The sequence below is a fragment of the Littorina saxatilis genome, linkage group LG3 (genome assembly GCF_037325665.1).
Source record: "Littorina saxatilis isolate snail1 linkage group LG3, US_GU_Lsax_2.0, whole genome shotgun sequence".
Classification (NCBI taxonomy): Eukaryota; Metazoa; Mollusca; class Gastropoda; order Littorinimorpha; family Littorinidae; genus Littorina; species Littorina saxatilis.
Window position 1 is genome coordinate 23012433 of NC_090247.1, and position 20963 is coordinate 23033395.

The window sequence follows — 20963 nt, forward strand, 5'->3', positions numbered from 1 at the left end:
TCTCTCTCTCTCTCTCTCGCTCTCTCTTTCTCGCTTTCTCTCTCTTTTTTTTTCTCTCTCTCTCTCCGTTCTCGCTCTCTCTCTCTCTCTCCCTCTCTCTCTCTTTCTCTTTCTCTCTATCTATCTCTCTCTCTCTCTCTCCGTTCTCGCTCTCTCTCTCTCTCTCCCTCTCTCTCTCTTTCTCCAAACACAGTCGGACCCGCTTATAAGAAAATCGAGTCTTGTAGCCGAGCATCACGGATATAAGAAAGTATGTTTTCTAATAACCGGGTCAAAATCAAAAGGGTAAAAACAATTGTTAAGTAGATGTAATTTTTCTGAGAAATGTTTTGGGAAGTATAAAGTCTGACACCCTTCAACCCTGTTCTGTTTGTGATAGGGTCTGGCTGCAGATGTCTCCTTGTTAGTTCTTGGGAACCTTTATGTACACATAAATTGTTTTTTTGAAGGGCTAAGAAATCAGCTCCAACATTTCAATCCTGTTTGACTGGGCTTTGCCTCCAAAGGTGATTATTATGTTCCGACACTCGGTTACACACATGAAAAGATAATTAACTTCATACTTACGAGATCAGAAAAATATCTTGAACAATCTCATTACTTTTAAAACGTTCAATTTCTTTGATAAAATCAACTGTGCACGGTGTGGAAAACTTTCAAGCAACCACTGTAATTAAAATGTCCCTCCACAAACACCTTCTCAGTGGGAATGTCCCCGAAAAAGTGTTCTAAACTGTCTTCCTCTTTACAAAAAGGACACACCGAAGAAAAACAAAAAAACAATTGACGCCTTGTTGGTATTATTCTGTATACAAATCTCAACTACAACCACCTCAATTTGGTATCAATGGTTGCTTTTATTACTTTTGAAAAGACAGTTGTCTTATACGGACTGATATTCAATGCACCAACATTACACACTTACGTCTCATACAACATCTTTGAATCAGATTGTAAAATAGGTTTTCATGATAAAAATTGGGACAGTGCATATGTTTCTTCAGATCCACACTTTTTTAATTGTGTTGATACTCTTTACTGCAGGTAACACACCCTCATGAAAAATGATTTTTAGAGAAGCATGTGGGTATGCTATCTTGAGACATAGGCTAAGTAAAGTAACAATTTGGACATAGCAGATTGAATAATACTTACCTCAACATACAGTCGACCGTAAATAATTGTGAACATGCTAGTCGCAATACACTTACTCCTCCCATCCAAATGTATGTTATTGGTTGCTGAGAGATAAAATATACAAACTCGCCCCGTTCACTGCAGAAGAGAGGGGTAATGGAAAACATTTGTTTCTTTTTTCAGACTGAAACTTGTTTTCCAGCAAATGGCAATCTCCAAGGTATTATTTGCACAGTTTTCTCTGCAAAAAAAGTCTAACATACATGATACAACATCCTCTCGATATTAGGAAAACATCTCACACCTGTACAACTATAAACACACAAATGCGCGCACACACACACACACACACACACACACACACACACATACACACACACACACACACACACATACACACACAAACACACAATCACACAATCACACATACACACACACACACATGCACGCACACACACACACACACACACATGCACGCACGCACTCAAGTTCTTCCACACGACAACCATATGATACTAGATGAATACCCGCTTCGCCGGGTAACGGCTTCGCCGGGAAGAAGTAGAGCCGAATACCAGGCTGCGCCTGGGACCCGGCTTTGCCGGGTGTACGCCGGCTTCGCCGGCGCACCACACGGAGGAAGGGAGACAAACGCGGCTGAAAACACTGGAGAAGATAAGGAAGAGTTACTGGGAATGGATCGAGAGAAAAACCAAAATCGCTTCAGCGCTGCGCGCGAAAAACCAAAATCTCTTCAGCGCTGCGCGCTGAGAGCACGTGTTGAAATATCTCATCGATCAGGTTGTGTCCGGGGTCTCTGTGAATAAGCCCACCAAATTTGAAGCAGATCCATCGAGAACTTTGGCCGTGCATCGCGAAGACACAGACAGACACACACACAGACACAAGTCGTATATATATATAGATGATGATCATATCAATTATAACTGTCGGAGTACATCTTGTAAAATTAACACACCTGCTTTATTTCAGACCAACATCGGGGACCGAACATGGTCTTTCGTGGAAACTTTTTGATCGTCAACCCACCTGCTACACCCTCGCCGGCCGAGGGGCACCGCTGCATGGTGTTCCCCTGTCTGGACATATTAGGTACTTTGATGGTTTGTTAGTTAATTGGCTGGTTTTTTGGGACCGGGCAGAGGAGCGTGTATGTAAACGAAACCAAGGGCTTTGAGGGGGGAATCACTGGTTGAGTTTCAGTCATTATCAATGGCCTAAGTTGGATTCTGATGCTGTAACTTAGTGAAGGTTTTCCTCTCCGCAACACAAGCAGAGACCACCGTCCTTAGATCAATGTTTTCGTTTACTTATCACCAGTCGTTCCAGCTGTTAAGTAGATGTTTAGAAGGGCACACGGACAACATGAAGAAGTTCCGCAAAACCTTTAGTGTTTTGAATGTTAGGCAGGCGGCAGAAGGGGGGGGGGGGGGGGGGGAGTGGAGGGGATGTCAACCCAACACAAAATGAATGAGCTTTGTCTTGACATTTATGCAGGGCATTCCAAACACACAGACCTATCAAGGGTGTAAATCTGCTGCTATGAAATCCCTTGTTTGGTGTTTTGTTTGAACAGCAAGTCAATGACTTCGTATTTATTTCAGCGAGAGGAAGGGGGAGAGAGAGAGAGAGAGAGAGAGAGAGAGAGAGAGAGAGAGAGAGAGAGAGAGAGAGAGAGAGAGAGAGAGAGAGAGAGAGAGAGAGAGAGAGAGAGAAAGAGAGAGGGAGGGAGAAAGAGAGAGGGAGAGAGAAAGAGAGAGAAAGAAAGAGAGAGAAAGAAAGTGAGAGAAAGAAAGTGAGAGAGAAAAAGGGAGAGACAGACAGACAGGGAAAGAGAGAGAGAGAAAGAAAGAGAGGAAGAGAGCGAGAGAGAGATAGGGGAAGAGAGAGAGAGAGGGGAGAAATAGAGAGAGAAATAGGGAAAAAGAGAAGGGGGGGAAAGAAAGAGAGAAAGAGGGGGAGAGAGGGAGGGAGAGAGAGAGTGGGAGAGAAAGAAAGAGAGAAAGAAAGAGAGAGAAAGAAAGGGAGAGAGAGAGGGGGAAAGAGAGCGAGAGAGAAAGAGACAGACAGACAGGGAAAGAGAGAGAGAAAGAAAGAGAGGAAGAGTGCGAGAGAGAGATAGGAAAAGAGAGAGAGAAAGGGGGGAGAAATAGAGAGAGAGATAGGGAAAGAAAGATAGGGAGAGAAAGAGAGGATGAGAGAGCGAGAGAGAGAGAGAGAGACAGAGAGAGAGAGAAATAGGGAGAGAGAAAGAGACTGACTGACTGACTATTAGGGTTTAACGTCCTCTTAGACCAACTGGGACAGTATTGGTAATACGTTGAAGATATGGTGTGATACTTTGATTCGAACAAGCCCGCTGTGGCTGTCTTCTTCGACACACCAGCATTGGGTTTGTCTCGTCAAAGTATCGAAATACGATCATGATAATCGGAGACGAGAGATGATGCATGCGTGTCTTCGTGTTTTCCAAGCCCTGAGACTTTCGCTGTGAACGTGGGATCTTTTTCGTGCGCATGTGTGCACACGGGGGTGTTCGGACACCGAAAAGAGTCTGCACAAAGTTGACTCCGAGAAATAAATCTCTCGCCGAACGTGGGGATCGAACCCACGCTGATAGCGACCAACTGGCTACAAAGCCAGCGCGCTACCAACTGAGCTACGTCCCCGCCCAGAGAAAGAGAGAGAGAGAGAGAGAGAGAGAGAGAGAGAGAGAGAGAGAGAGAGAGAGAGAGAGAGAGAGAGAGAGAGAGAGAGAGAGAGAGAGAGAGAGATATGAATGGATGATTTATTGTACTAATCAATAAGTTGATTTTGACATCTTTTAGACAAATGGAATTAGTGATTAAAATCGAAATAAGTATAAGGATGTGATAAATAGGGCATATAAATGCAAATTAGTTAGGCGAAATAGATACAGAGCCTATCAAATATTGAGACGTGAACATGAAAACATAGCTTGAAATGATAATGTGACATGTGTTGACAATAGCAAACAAAACCCAGACACAAAGATACACACATACACACGTACAGACATACACACGGACACACACACACACACACACACACACACACACACACACACACACACACACACACGGGCACATACCCACGCACACACACACACACACCCACACACACAAACACACACACACACACATACACATACACATACACACACACAAACACACACACTCAAACATACACATGCATCAATCCACGCGCAAACATAGACACACACACACACACACACTCGCATGTAAATGTAAGCAAAAACACACATCTGAAAAGGTCTTTAATTGCATGAGAGAGAGAGATTTAACTTGAAAACCTTATTACCCAAGTGTAGAAGATTTACGATCCTGACTGTCAGGCAGTCCTGCTACCTGGCGCTCAGATTTTCGGTTTTAATTACAAAAGCAGAAACTCAATTTGAATACTAGTACATTTGAAATTCCTAAAATTGTTACGCTTAAATTAACATTTCTTGGATATGTTTTCCTTTTAGAAATGTGTGTTCACGGTAAATGGCCACATTTTATTTTCTGTATATTTTGGTGGGGTTGACCTTGCCTCCACGGTGAGATTTTCTGGTGGTAAAGAAAGACTGGTAACGGATCTGTCTGACAGAATGTTCAGTTTCAACAGGTTGACTTTAATTTTCTGGTCACTCTTTGGGTGCGTTGTTTGTTGTTATTTTCCTTGGTCTTCTGTGTGTTATTTCCTAAGCACATAATCCTACCGATACTTTGTTTTCCTTGCTTAGCATCGACAGAAGCAGACTACATACTCCGGGGCAAAATGATTGCTCTCCACGGAAAAAAACTCTTCATTTGCGGGTTTCTTCTGAGCAGTGAAGACCTGGACAAGTTGCTCCATCCGCAGTGGCTCGGAGACAAAGTACTGGCACATGTCTGCAATAACAGTCGTTTTTATGTCTGTCTCTTTATGACTAGTACAGCTGTACCTCCTCCTCCTCCTTCCTTCCTTTGTATAGTATTGTTGTATTTATCCGCTCAATTTGTATATATATATATTAACTGTCTGATTTGTTACCTTTTTTTGTTAAAGTTATATCTTTGTTTCAAAGCCCTCTGGGCCCAAAACAATAACATACTTGACTTGACTTGTCTCTCTCCTCGACCATTTTCTCTCTCTCTCTCTCTCTCTCTCTCTCTCTCTCTCTCTCTCTCTCTCTCTCTCTCTCTCTCTCTCTCTTTCTCTCTCTCTCTTTCTCTCTCTCTCTCTCTTTCTCTCTCTCTCTTTCTCTCTCGCTCTCTCTGTCTCTCTCTCTCTCTGTCTCTCCCTCTTTCTCTCTCTCTCTCTCTCTCTCTCTCTCTCTCGCTCTCTCTCGCTCTCTCTCTCTCTCTCTCTCTCTCTCTCTTTCATTGTGTCGTTTGTGTTTATTTGCTTGTTTGCTTATTTGTTCGATTGTTTGTTTGCTGGTTTGTTCGTTTAATTTGTTTATTTGTCAGGTTGTTTTATTTGTTTATCATTTATTACACATTTGTATTAGAAGTAAGGACCGGTATAACCACAATGAGGTTGTTTCCTTTATAATTAACCTTTACATATCGAACACTTGTATATATAGGGACCAATTTTAGTTGGGCCCTTGGGTGCTTGATCTGGACAGATTCAACCTTAACTTACATTTTTACACGTTTTTCAGGTCATTGACGCTTTCATGGCTCTGCTGGTGGCAGACGGCAGGTCACTAGCAATACCTACATTTTTAACGCAAATGTGGGATATGGCTGACACCAATTCAGAAAATCTCCTAATCCCTGTAAGATTTCTTTGCGAATTTGTCACGTTATGTATCACAACCTGACAACAAAGTACGATCTGAGAAACAAATGAGAAACAAATGTGGCTTAAATCTTAATGAAGAGCCAAGAAATTGTCCCTGTCTGGTCAAGATCAGATGCTTCCCGGGAACTTGGTTCTCTTGAAGGATTTTGGTAAGGAAGGAGAAAAGATCAGCCTTGTTGTTGTCATAATGAAAGTTCTTCCAGTCACAAGCACAATCGTATTTTCTGACATTTTGTGTCGCTGGTCTTGATAACGCTTGTAAAGTAGGGTTGTACTGCATCTTTTCATACAGGCTTAAATTAGGTTAAAGTCCTTCAAACATACAATGTCAGAACTTTGTGCTTTTGTCGTTCCTATATTGGAATGCCGCAATAAAAGTCAACCTGAGGAAAAGGAAATCAGTGTGAATAATTATTGTCAATGAAAGGAAAAAAATGGACGGCACTGTAAAAGAAAATGTTTTCTCACATGCGTTGAAGAAAATCAAGCAAAAACAAAGAAGTCGTTAAAATGAGACAGAACATTCTTTCTACAAGATGCGATTCGCAGACGACCGCATTTTATAGTATCGAACAAGTGATGTGCATGCTCTACAGAAATGTTTGTTTTCTTTGTTATTAAAAAACATGTTGGGAACTTCTAGCTTTATTACCTTTGAGATGCTAAAGGAATGTTATTTCTTGAAAGGCGCTTATTTTGTTTTTGCGGAAGAAGTTGTAGAAACAAGTCATGCTAACCGTTTTGATGAGTAATTAAATGAGCGTTGGTGCTTATGTCCCTTTGCGTGCAGATTGGTATTTCAGCAGAGATGTTTACATTCGCCGTAGTTAATGTAGATGCCTGTCACTGGGTGCTGTTGGCAGCGAATAATAGGACCAAATCGATCTCCTTCGTGGACCCATCTCCAGCCTCTAAAGACAAAATGAAGTGGATACATATCTGGAGGTTGGTGCATTATCAAATATCTGATGCCTAGTTGGAAGACAAGCCACCTTTTTTGTCGATGCTAGGGTAACATCTATTGCATTTGTATCGACCGACTACGGAGGCAGAGGTTGATAACGATAATAAAACAAAAGTCATTATGCTTCTCAAGGATCAACACAAATGCTTGTCTTCCAACAAGGCAGTAGACGTCGAATTTGTCATAGTTTAAATGGAGATTAGAAGAAGTAAGGCTTCAGGTACCTTTGTTTCTTTGACCTTGATTCATCTGTGTTTGTCGTCTTATCTCTATCACTACCAAATTGGATGGCACTAAAATGCAGAAGATCGACACACTGTTTGTCCCTGAACCAAGATTTCTTAGAAAAAAATGAAATACTCGCTCAGCATTTTGACGTCATACAGGGTGACACAAAAAAAACAGAGCTCACTAAAAGTCTTATAACTCCTGAAATTTTATTAAGTTTGAAACAAAAATTCTATGGAATTATGTACAACCTATGTAGCCAACATCTGCAAAGTCTCAATGCTATACAACAAAAAACTCTTTGTTCTACAGCCGCTCAAAGATATGTTCCAGATGCCCGCCCCGGCGCTGCAGGCAGACTTGGATTCGCCTGGCAAAGTTCTCAATGACCCTCCTGCACTCCTCTCTCGGGATGGCTCTGATGGCTGCTGTGATGGCTGCTTTGAGGTCAGGGATGGTCTGGGGGTTGTGCTCATACACCCTGTCCTTGAGGTAACCCCACAGGTAGAAGTCTGGGGGGTTCAGGTCTGGTGAGTGCGGTGACCACTCCGGGTGGCACCTGCGGCTGATGAGTCGGTCCTCGAAGCGCTGCTGCAGCCACTCCAGGGATACATTGGAGGTGTGAGGGGTGGCTCCGTCCTGTTGAAACCACTGGAGGGCTCTGTCAATGCCTCTACGTCGGCCAAGTGCTACCCAGAACTTGCGCAGGACCTGGATGTAGCGCTCCGTGTTCACAGTCAAGGACCGCTCGTCATCGTCCTCAAACCAGAATGGCCCGATAATGCCATGAGTTGAAATGGCCACCCAGGCAGTACACTTGACAGAGTGCAAGGGCCTTTGCAGGCAGTGGTCAGGGGGTGTGCTGCCCCAGAAGATGTTATTCTTAGAGTTAACGTGCCCAGACAGCAGAAAGTGGGCCTCGTCTGAAAACCACATGTTGTCGAGAAAGTCCGGTTCATCGTCAATCCTGTCTGAAAACCACTGGCACATGGTGACTCGCTTCCTCATGTCGTCAGCTGTGAGCTTGTGCTTGATTTGAATCCTGTAGGGATACAGATGGAGATCTGAGATCAAAATTCTTCTTACAGACTCCCGGTTGATGCCAAGCTCTTGACTTCGCCGACGCACAGACTTGCTTGGGCTGTGGACAACAGAGTCTCTGACTGCAGCAACATTGTCTTGTGTCCGTGCTGATTTTGGTCGCCCAGAGTGTGATTGTCTGTTTTTGTCTTTTGCATTGAGGTTATTCACAGCCCCATGGGTTCTGAACTTTTTAACCCATCCGCAGATCACTGAGCTGACAGGAAATTCACGACAATTAAAATGGTCTTTGAATCGCAATTGCGTTTCCCGGAAAGACTTCAGCCGAAAATATGTCTCAACTGCAAATGTCTTTTGCTCTGTAGTCCAAGGCATCTCGAAGCTCACACGTGGTAGACTCTTAGATCAATCCGTCTTCTTAATGAATCTGAAACAAATAACAGAATTACTTGAATATTGCGGAAATTATTCAACTTTTTATGAGCTCTGTTTTTTTTGTGTCACCCTGTACCTGTTAAACTTCTATGCCATTCAGATCACATTTGTTCAACTGATCCAAAATTACACGGCGTATGCAAAAGTGCAAAGCTTCAGTTTTGAATCTTAATTCAAAGTAAATAAATAAATAAATAAAATAAATAAATAAAATAAATAAATAAAAATATTAACTGATCGAATTACATGTACTGTGTGTCGGATGAGAACCTTATGCAATGATATAAACTTGTTATGTCACAAAGTCTTCCTTATTTGGCAGTCTCCATGAATGAGGGCGCACCTTTTAAAACTGAGCATAATCCTGTATAAATCGACTCACGTTGCATGTTTAGTAATATCGTTGGCATCTGGATAAAATCGTTGAGGCAAACATTGGTCTCACTTCTGCCCACCCCACTGGTTTAGCTAGCAACCATATTGAGATTCGTCCCATTTTTATCAAAAGTTGCATGGAACTTGTCAGTCCCAAAAACTGTATTGATGCCTTGGGTTATTGGACCTAACAATAACTAGATTCACACAAATAACTTAGATCAATCGAGTTACATTACCAAAGAAACTACAATGGGAAGAAGGATAACTTCCTCATTGGGCATGCTTAGAAATGAGAATGGCTAAATACGAGTTATTGCCCTTTTCTACATGCTGACCAGGCTGTCTCCTGCTTTGTCATGACTAGTACAGTCGATCTTTCTCATGCTGTGACTTGCTTTATTTTCACATTTTCGGTATTTAAAACAGCAAACACACACACACACACACACACACACACATACACTGAAGAAGTTTCCATTCTGATTCGGTTATTTTATTTGGTGCTATATGTTTGCTTCACATTGTTTCTTCTTTTACATTGCTAAACACATCCATAATGCATGCATGGCTCATTCGAAAGAGGGCAACTGAATAACTGATGCCCAATAGCAATAAATACTGAACAACTGAACAATAAATAGGCACAATTACAAAATACACATAAAAAAATCGAGGCTCATTTTAAATTAAGTTATCAGCTCATGGGGAAGCATAAGGTGACCCTAGAAACCGAAATTAGGAGACCTCCCGCCCCCAGGGCAGACTACAAAAAAAAAGGGGGGGGGGGGGGGGGCTAATTTGTGAAAAAGTATAAAAGGAATCGAAAACTGTATACATGTATTTAGTTAATACCCCAAAAATTGTATAGTATATACAATGTCAGACCACAGGAGCTGGTCAGACCCTAAAGAAAGTTTGTTAGTCTTTGCTTAGGCAAAACAAAGCAAAATAGCCTGTTTACGGTATCCCGACCAACCCTATTTTTCTAGACCAACCCTAGACTTTTTTTTTGGCATTTGGAAAAAAAGAAAAAGAAAAAAAAATCAATTTTGTTCCTGTTTTTTTCAAAATAATTTAAAAAGATGGTTATAAATTTTTTTTAAGAAAAGCCGACCTACCGACCCTCTTTTTGTGTGCCTATGTTACTGTAAACAGACTAAAAGGTACATCAGAAACAACACACCAGGGAGGGTCCAAAATTGTATCAAAATATAGATGGTAGGGAATTCAAAATAAAAAAGACAATAGACAAAACATGTACTTCGGCTCATAGAGCCTTCTTTAATTTTTGACTCATTAAGTCCATGCTCCGAGAGTCCTTTTTTTAATTTTGAATTGCCTACCATCTATTTTTTTTATACAATTTTGGACCCTCTTTGTACGGAGAGAGTTGGCAATTGTTAATCACATTCTCTCATCTCATTGACTCTCCTTCAGCTCCTTGGTAACATGCGTTCCCGTCTCTGCCAGGATTGGACACAGCAGCAGATAACCGGTAAATATGTAACAGGCATAAATGGCAAAATAGCTCGCCTCGCCTGATAATATATGAGACAACTGTTCTACTACAAAGTCTTTCTTGGGAGGCTTGGCTAATTTACTCGCTCGTTTTACACGGGGTTCCATCGTTTTCTTTTCTAATCGGAAAACCTTGCTCCTCAGTTTGTTGACCTTCTGCCAAAGTTCCGCTTCACGAGGGGATGGGGAAGATGACGACTTTGATGCTTTACATCCTATGTCCTCCAGGATCGCCTGAATGTCATCTAAAAAAGAAAACACACATAAAATAACATAACCATAACAAGTTACAACCTGGAAGAAATTAAAACACGTGTAATTAAATCACAAAATGAAAATAAACAATAGCGTAGGAAGGCAGGCCAGAAATGAAGTGTATTAGCAACTATGGATACGATGTGGAACAATGATGGAATTGACCTTGTTTGGTACTGAATGGGTGAGGCCATTAGAACTGTACCCACGGAATACGCGCTATATAAGCTTCATATTGATTGATTGATTGACTGATTGATTAGGACAACAGTACCAGGTAAACTCCTCACACACCATGCCTCTTTCTTTCTTTCTTTATTTATTTGGTGTTTAACGTCGTTTTCAACCACGAAGCTTATATCGCGACGGGGAAAGGGGGGGGGGGGGGGAGATGGGAATAGAGCCACTTAATTGTTTCTTGTTACACCATGCCTCTAACAGGATATGTTTCCCATCTTTACGTGTTGGAACTACAGGTACAATTTCATCCATCCATGCATCCGCCCTATACAGCTTCTTCTTCTTCTTCTTCTGCGCTCGTGGGCTGAAACTCCCACGTGCACTCATTTTTTTTGCACAAGTGGAATTTTACGTGTATGATCGTTTTTACCCCGCCATTTAGGCAGCCATACGCCGCTTTCGGAGGAAGCGTGCGGGGTATTTTTGTGTTTCTAAAACCCACCGAACTCTGACATGGATTACAAGATCTTGTGCTTGCGTGTACACACCAAGGGTGATAAGTCACTAGCAGGTCTGCACATAAGTTGACCTGGGAGATCGGAAACATCTCCACACTTAACCCACCAGGCGGCCGCGACCGGGATTCGAACCCTCGACCTTCCGAGTTAATAGACCGACGTCTTACCACCCCGCCACAGCGCCCGTCACCCTATACAGCAATTATCAACTATGTAATGGATGGGTTTAAACATTTTTTGATGTCAGGGTGTTCTTCATGGTTAAAAATCTCTTACCTGGTTGAACAATTTGTGCATCAGGCGACAGGTCGGTGCTGGCTTCATTTGTAGCTACCCTTTGCGATGGTGGCTTCCTCCCACTAGCAACCTGCAAATGCACAGCTCTTTAACTGACAAACTCACAACCAACACCCAGTCACAATGAAACAATTCTCCCAATTTCATGGCATTGGTCTTAGGCCACACAAAAAAGTGTATGTTTCTCGCAAGGCAAAACAAAAAATAATCTGTTTACAGTATCCGGACCGACCCTATTTTTTTCCCACCGGCCCTAGACTTTTTTTGGGGCATTAAAAAATGAAATTAAAATATTCAGATGGCTAAAATACAAAAATAAAAAGCCGACCTACCGACGCTATTTTTGGGGGGCCTATGTTACCTTAAACAGACTTTTTTTGTGGCCTAACATGACTAAAGGTGGAGATTTTTTTTCTAAACTTTTTTTTTTAAACCATCTTTTTAACTTATTTTGTTGAAAAACAGGAAAACAATTGATTTTCGAATACCCCTTTTATTTTTGAAAATGCAAAATAAAAGTCTAGGGTCGTCGGGAAAACATAGGTAGGGTCAGGTGACCAGAAACATACAACTTTTTTGTTGTTGACGCCGACCCTATACTTTTTTTGCCATTTGGGGCTGTTTTTTGGCAAAATAAGTTCATCATATCATCATAATGAAGACGTCGATCCAAAATAAGTAACTTTTTTTTGTTGGCCTTATCATTTTTTTGCGCTAAATGCAAACAGGCATTATTTGATGGGAACAATGCTGGTTTTTTTCAATTCTTACATCAGCCTCAAACTTGTCATTACTCAACCTGCATTTAATAGTGTGCTTCATTGGTTTGCAAAAAACCTAAAACCAATAAATAAATAACCTTCGGTGGTGGATTGGGCACTGCAAACAATGTCGGGACAGCATTCCACACAAGTGATCCTCTCTGCAGGATTGTTTTACTGGTTGGCCTCAAAGTGATCAGTACAAAGCTTGAGACCTTGAACATCAGCTGGCTGCAGCTTTTCAAAGTCCTCTCGCCTTGTGAATTGCATCCATATTCTGCACCTAGTTTGACAATAAAAACAACAATGTTATTGTTAAACTAAGCAAAAAGGAAAGACAAAAAATAAATCAGATCTTCAGTCTAAATCTAACGCTCTGCCTGAACGCAAAACGGATGAGTGATGTACCTTTGTACTGTAGTTTTCCCGTAAGCAAGGTTTGATAAAGATTTCGGCAAATATGCCCACGGGTAGTTTGTCATCAAGTGTAAACTGTTGTTTTGTACTGACTGCTGACTCACACTCAGTGACACTCACAGTCGTAAGTACAGTGTACACAGGCACAGGTACACACGCAGACACACGCGTACATAGTACAGCTAGTACAGAAATCTCAGGATAAACCGATCCATGCTATGTTTGTAATATTTCATTTGCATATTAGTTCTATAAATACTGTAGTATCATAGCAGACAAAAATGCCCAGAGACAGTTGGCTTATCTGAGTGAGTTGACTCGATCGAGCCATTGCATTCTCATTCTGAAGAAGGTAAACCTGATGAAATAATCACTGCACAACCCACCTTTTTTCTTCTTTAGGGAACTTGTGGAAAGTTTTCCCGAAGCAGCTCTGTTTGTAACGGGCGTTCTTGCAACAAAAAGCCGAGCACAATTTACCACCACCTCGCACGCGATCGGTACCTACGCGATCCGCCATTTTGTTTTCGCCGTCAGCATGTGACTAGGGACGATAACCCACAAACACTTTTTCGCATTTTCTTCGCAAGTTCCACGTCTTCCTTATGTACAGTGTTTGACATTACTTAGAGACTTTCCGCACGTTGACACGAACGTGATCTTTGTGAAAGAGGAACTTTACCACCAGAGATCTCTTGTTATTGAAATTATATTGTTATTATAATGTCTCACGCTCTCCTTCTTTGCCGCCACTAAAGCAAACGTGTGCAAGGTTGTATGTAACATGTTTCCGAATATGACAATAACGGAATCAGACTCGCAATAGAAAGAAAAATATTCGGAATGAACAGCAGACAGCAAGGAATGGATGTAAAAGTACATTAGACGTAAACTAAGTACGCAATATTTCATTTCAATCTTGCGAACTTTGACAATGCAATTTCAAGCGACCTGCGCACAGCACAATGATGACGATGACAATGACGATGACAATGGCATTCTGAGAAGGTGGGCGCTGCTTTGCCGTACTGTTTCCCCACCCCCACCGATAACATTGGTTTTTCGGTATTATAACATGGAAAGGTGTTTTATTAAAAATCAAGTTTTATTCCCTGGAATAAGATACCCTGCTATTATTGATTCAAAAGTTTACTTTGTCTTTCTTATTTTTAACTTGATTATAAAAAAGGTCCATGCCTGAACGTTATGATATTCAGCAGGTCACCTCGGATCAGTCCTGATTGGACAAATAGCCATATACCTTCGTTGTGTTGTCAAAGTGCTTTTTTTTGTTTTAAGAATTGCCAGTGAAGGTCATTTTATAACCTTTGTACGATTTGCAAAAGACAATCCAACCTTGTGGGAATCATGCACACGCGTGTGTGTGTGTGTCTGTGTTTGTCAGTGTGTGTGTTAACAGTAATTTGAAGTGTTCATGAATCCAACTGACGTACAAAGCAAATATTGAAAAGGAAAACAAATCCAGTTTTGTGTGTGTATTGTATTATTTGTTGGAAACAAAGTCCAGGTAGTGAGAGGTACTAACTTTTTGTGTTTTTGAAAAGCATATTGAAAGGAATTTTCTTTTCTTTCCTGTTTGCCTTCTAATGTGTGTGTGTGTGTGTGTGTGTGTGTGTGTGTGTGTGTGTGTGTGTGTGTGTGTGTGATTCTATTTTTAGACGCGTTGTCAAGAAGAAGAGTCTGGAACTTGGTCAAAAACCAAACGACTGGCAGGAAGGCGCGATTGTGTCGTCCGAACAGACGGACAACACTTCATGTGGCGGTTTTGTTCTCATGGTAACACATTTTCAATACATTGTGATTTTGTTTTAATAAAATTAATGATAACAATCCAAAATGAAATAGACTGCCAACGTTTCAAAATTAAAATGGAAAAGCAAACAAGAAAGGAATATTATTGGAACGTAATGAATAATTTGACCAATAAATAACACTGATAATGTAAGTTATTGAAACATCACAGTGCGCTAAGAGATTTATAGAGCAAATCGAAAAAAACAAAGTATTGAACAGCGCTGAGTTCAATAATTATTTTTGAGATTTGCTCTATAAATTTCTTAGCGCTTTGTGATTGTTTTAATAACGATATTGTCAGTTACCACAAGATATTAGAACGTTTGATCAGGCACATATTTTCTGCGGGCGTTTTGATAACTTTGTGAGTAGGTCGACTTAGATCTACTTTTCTTGTGTGTCCTGGCCTTGCAATGCATTTCACTTGCAGACAAAACGCTTACCTTATTTCCATTTCTTTGGTGAAATTCTTGTGTACCTCTAATCTATACTACCTGTCATAAAAAAAACCTACACAGGTGCGTTTAAGGGCAGATCTTTCTGATGAGGCTGTTGATTGTAAAACCATGTGTATGACCGGAAAGGCCATTGATTCCCCTACCTTGGTCAGAAAACAGATTGAGTTTACATGACAAAGTGTCAATACAGTAAAACCTACAACACAGACCCCCCTAAAATTAAATTCGCAAAATCAAGGTTCCCGCGATAAAATCGACAAAAAATCAGAACAACTAAATCGAAACATCTTTAGCATGCCATTAGACAGAACAATCACATCTGCACACAAAACAGTCAGTTTCGTTTACATATCTTGTCTAACATGGACACTATGGCATGCTGAGCGGTGTAGGTGTCAATCCTCTCAGAAGGCATAAACGGCAGTTTTTGAAGCCGTTTTAGCTTGTAATGAGACCAACAATTTTACATTTGAGTAACTCGTTAACGCATTGTATTCAAACTTTCGGAGATTTGTGCTAACACATGTCGTAAAACCTCCGCCTAGCAAAGCTCACTGCCGACACGCTTAACTGATCAATGGCCCTTGAAAGAGCATTTTCCAAGAATGTGTGTGTGCGTTTAAACAAGTGTGCTGTGAACAGCCATTGTTAAAACTGTATTAAATTTAAGGGTAAATTGAAGGCTTCATTTTTCTAAATGCATGCTAATTTTAATTTGTGTCTGTTCAATCAGACAGGGTACATCTTTATTTCTAAACTCGTTCTGGTATGTCGCATAACAGCAGAATTAATATCTCAAATAACTTGAAACTCCGTATTTACTTTACGACATGTGTTAGCACAAATCACTGACAGTTTGAAGACAATGCTTTGACGAGTTACTAAAATGTACCATTGTTTGTCTCATTTTTTGGAGTGCTTCGTTTTGGAGTGCGCTCACAGTTTTAAGAGCTTTGCCATTAGCCAATCAACTGTTTCACATCAGTCGTGTGACACAAGTACTTACTGACAATAAATAATATAACGTTCTAATGACGTAACCTTTTTTATTTTTATTTTTATAAATTATAACTATAACATTTGAGCACAATCCGTGACTTTCCCCTCGACAAGATTTTTAACTTTTTGAAAGAGACTTATTTTCAAAGAATCAACTGTCAAAGAATGTGAGGTTTGGGGAACCTTCTTTGTTACTTACTTTGTTACTACTTTGTTACTCCTTAAATTTGACAAGTTCTCAATGAGTATGGTTTGTTAGTCGTAGGCTTTTCATGTCCCTTCAGTCTATTTGGCTATTCAGAATAAATTTGTTTCGTTTGTCAGCTTACTAGCGATTGTTGTCTGCGTGTTTGGAACGTTTTACATGTCGGTGTGTCACAGCAGAGCGAGGAAGGTTCTAAAACGGTCATTTGTTCACACCTGTTAAATAGAATTTTGTTGAATATACTGATCTCAATTAAAAAGTTAATTTTACTGGGGGGTGGGCGGGGGGAAGGTTCTAAAACGGTCGTCTTTTCACACATGTTACATATAATTTTGTTAAAAATACTGATCTCAATTTAAAAGTTAATCTTATTGGGGGTAGGGGGGGGGGGGCATTAGATTTATGCCAAGAACAAAACAGAATATGATCGATGTTAAAGAATTCTTACGTGACCCTATGGGTTTTTCAGACAATATAAGTCTCAGTAAAAGAATTAATTCATCCAATTCATCCAAAATTCCGAAGGTGAACGAAAAGCACCCAGGCTGATGATTGTTTTGGGTGATTGACTTGGAGGTATGGTCTAATCCCATGGATAACGAATTCACAAGGCACATATGCGATCATACACTCAAACAGTCTTACCACCGAGCTCTTGCGGATTTATAGACATGAAACTTTTCTGAGAACACCCCACAAGTCTTTAAGGTTACATTTGCGTATAACACATCCGTTGCTTCTGCTATTAAGACGTGTTTTATGTACATAAAATGAAAGTAAGCATTTAAATTGATAAATGGCTATGGGTAGAAAAAAAGAATGATTTACAATACTTTTAAAGGCATTTTTACAGTCATCTGTAGCAGAATGTTTTTTTTTCCCTTCTACACAGAACGCTTTCGCACTTGTTCATGGAATCGACCTCCGCATGTTGACCACAGAGCATGCAGTGGTTTTCAGGCGGTTTATACTCACGCGCCTTCTCCAAGAAGCCGGGTACTCTATCAAACTTGCTCAGACGTGCAGTTGGCCAGGATGTAACATACACTCTCTGGACCAGAAATTCTGCATATATTGCAAACAATGGAGACATTTGGACCATTGGACACCGTTCAGGCGGACCCAGATACCCGAGGGTTTCATTTGTGGGGACTGCTTTCTACTGACACTCCGTATTAATTAGCAAGATTTGTAGCCCATGTTATGATTTTAGTATGTTAGCGTTACATCTAGTTTCTTTATTGGTATGTATGTATGTAATGCATGCTTTTGTTTTGTTTTGTGTCTTGTCCGCTTAATGTATACATATTATCTGTCTGATTTCTTACCTGATTTTGTTAAACCTATTTTCTTTTCTTTTTGTTTGTATGTATGGAAGTGTATATTGTCAATTTATTTTGGTTGTATAGTATTGTTGTATTTGTCCGCTCAATTTGTATACATAATTATATTAACTGTCTGATTTTTTACCTTTTTTGTAAAAGTTATATCTTTGTTTCTAAGCCCTCTGGGCCCAAAACAATAAAATACTTGACTCTACTTGACTTGACTTGACTTGTAGGGTATCATGTGCTGTGCATGCCCAGTGACCCGCCCCACACGTGTCAGCCCGGTGTGGTGTACAGAGTAGTGTTTATAAGACACGAGAAGATAAATAACAATTATATACAAATTCTCCCAATTTAGTTTAATTTAATTTAATTGTGTATGTGTTTGTGTTTGTGTGTGTGTGTGTGTGTGTGTGTGTGTGTGTGTGTGTGTGTGTGTGTGTGTGTGTGTGTATGTGTGTGTGCATGTGTGTGTGTTTTATGTGTGCGTGTGTGTATGTGTGTGTGTATGTGCACGCGTATGTGTGTGTGTGTGTGTGTGTGTGTGGGTTATATAAAAAAAAAGGATAGTCAGAATGTTATTTATATAACGTCCCCGCGTGCTATTTATATTGTTAACTGCACGCGGGGACGGTGAAATAGCACGCGGGGGCGTTATTTTATAACATTCTGACTTAAGAATATAAAGGATAGTCAAAATGTTATTTTATACGTCCCCACGTGCTGTTAAACTGTCCCCGCGCATTGTAGACACACGCGGGGACAGTTTAACTGCACGCGGGGACGGTGAAATAGCACGCGGGGACGTTATTTTATAACATTCTGACTATCATTTATTTATTTATTTATCTTTGTTTATTTTTTTTTTAAATCAGAATGTTATAAAATAACGTTCCCGCGTGCTATTTCACCGTCCCCGCGTGCAGTCAAACTGTCCCCGCGTGTTTTAGACTCTCTAATGCTAATCTCTTAGCACTTTTCATCTTTACAACGAAATAACAGTACACTATTACAGCACTGATAATATCTCAAGTCTCACACGACCCATCATAAAAATCTTCAACAACCATAACTACTTTGCATCGTAATAACATCCAGTGTGCATCGCATCAGCCGGGAGTCGAACCCGGGTCTCTTGCTTATACAGCAAGGAATCTACCACCAGACACTGATGCTGAAAACACTCTTTTGTTACATCAGACACTTAGGGTACTTAGAATACAAGCTTAAACTCTGAAACCACACTCCTACATATTTGGTTGTTAGCCCTGCTATTTCGAATTACCCAAAGTGTAAGGGCAGTGACAAATGGACGTGGTAGTATGGTACTTGAAAATGACTGTTATAAAGACGACGACAACAAGCACATCTGCAACAACTTGGAACACTGAATTGGCAACAACTACTCGAAAATGTAATTACCCAAGGATGGTAGCATCATACTTCCAAATTCATGTCCTGCAGTCAGATCTTTCTACTAGGCTACACAAAACACACACACACACACGCACACACACACACACGCACACACACACACGCACACACACATTATGCTTCCATTGTCCTTTCCTACAGTCAGATCTTTGTACTAGGCTACACAAAACACACACACACACAAACACACACACAAACACACGCACACACGCACACCCCCCTCCCTCCCGCGAATGTAATGAATGACAAAATAACGTATCCGCAGAGGGCTCTTTTCTATTTTCTTTACATTTTCATCACGCCGGCTCTTCCAACTTATTATACTTTTTAGAGACAGACACACAAACACACACACGACGCGGGTAAAACTGATGAATGACAAAAGCGTATCTGCGCTCGTTAATCATGTCAGCATTCACAGTAAGTGTCCTTTTTATATTTAGTCAAGTTTTGACTAAATATTTTAACATCGAGGGGGAATCGAAACGAGGGTCGTGGTGTATGTGCGTGTGTGTGTGTGTGTGTGTGTAGAGCGATTCAGACTAAACTACTGGACCGATCTTTATGAAATTTGACATGAGAGTTCCTGGGTATGAAATCCCCGAACATTTTTTTCATTTTTTTTATAAATGTCTTTGATGACGTCATATCCGGCTTTTCGTGAAAGTTGAGGCGGCACTGTCACGCCCTCATTTTTCAACCAAATTGGTTGAAATTTTGGTCAAGTAATCTTCGACGAAGCCCGGACTTCGGTATTGCATTTCAGCTTGGTGGCTTAAAAATTAATTAATGACTTTGGTCATTAAAAATCTGAAAATTGTAAAAAAAAATAAAAATTTATAAAACGATCCAAATTTACGTTTATCTTATTCTCCATCATTTGCTGATTCCAAAAACATATAAATATGTTATATTCGGATTAAAAACAAGCTCTGAAAATTAAATATATAAAAATTATTATCAAAATTAAATTGTCCAAATCAATTCAAAAATACTTTCATCTTATTTCTTGTCGGTTCCTGATTCCAAAAACATATAGATATGATATGTTTGGATTAAAAACACGCTCAGAAAGTTAAAACAAAGAGAGGTACAGAAAAGCGTGCTATCCTTCTTAGCGCAACTACTACCCCGCTCTTCTTGTCAATTTCGCTGCCTTTGCCATGAGCGGTGGACTGACGATGCTACGAGTATACGGTCTTGCTGAAAAATGGCAGCTACTTGACTAAATATTGTATTTTCGCCTTACGCGACTTGTTTTCAGTTCTGATGTCTACAAGCACATGATAAGAAAAAAGATGTAACGTGTTTGCACGTGACTTGTGAAACCTTTGTAGCCCGTACGTACTTGAGTTAATTCCTTCGCTACCAACCCAAAACCAGCGTGTCAAGAATGTATGCCAGTGAGGAGACTCCGAGTTGTATTTAGAGGCCAGCTCATTCTGTGTAATGTTATGGCGCAACACAGCTGTTCACTGTAACTGCTCTTCTTCCCCCAGTCGCTTTCAACGCTATACTGCAGGTGTGTCAACGTTTCTCAAAACCTCTGCCTTTTGGTGTTGTTAATTTTGTTGTTGTTATTGTTGTTGCTGTTGCTGCTGTTGGTGGTGGTGGTGGTGGTGGTGGTGGTGGTGGTGTTGTTGTTTGTTTTGGTGTGTTTTTAACTTCAAATCTATGCTTGTTTCAGCGGTAGTTTTGATAGTGCTTGAGTTCATTTACTTGTTGCTATAAAGACCATTTGCATTTTATCCCCGAG

General features: G+C 40.5%; 1 protein-coding gene and 1 long non-coding RNA gene across 2 annotated transcripts; one reads left to right on the top strand and one right to left on the bottom strand.

Annotated features, from left to right (window-relative positions):
• Positions 1–1278: 1278 nt before the first annotated feature.
• Positions 1279–18123, top strand: LOC138961900 (uncharacterized). Its single transcript, XM_070333575.1, has 7 exons — positions 1279–1357; positions 2131–2250; positions 4928–5061; positions 5834–5950; positions 6767–6921; positions 14648–14765; positions 17338–18123. The coding sequence occupies exons 1-7, from the start codon at positions 1294–1296 to the stop codon at positions 17626–17628; spliced, it is 999 nt and encodes a 332-aa protein (XP_070189676.1). The 5' UTR covers positions 1279–1293; the 3' UTR covers positions 17629–18123.
• Positions 9500–11950, bottom strand: LOC138961901 (uncharacterized). The gene is made up of 2 exons (XR_011454341.1): positions 11770–11950; positions 9500–10785 (listed from the first exon to the last, which is right to left on the bottom strand). It is a non-coding gene; the product is annotated as an uncharacterized lncRNA (long non-coding RNA).
• Positions 18124–20963: the final 2840 nt, after the last annotated feature.

Bases quoted from the DNA above. Each gene is read 5' to 3' on its own strand.
- LOC138961900 (XM_070333575.1), top strand. From the start codon at position 1,294: ATGGAAAACATTTGTTTCTTTTTTCAGACTGAAACTTGTTTTCCAGCA. The intron at 1,358-2,130 runs GTATTATTTGCA...GCTTTATTTCAG, and splicing joins AGCAAATGGCAATCTCCAAG to ACCAACATCGGGGACCGAAC. The intron at 2,251-4,927 runs GTACTTTGATGG...TTCCTTGCTTAG, and splicing joins CCCCTGTCTGGACATATTAG to CATCGACAGAAGCAGACTAC.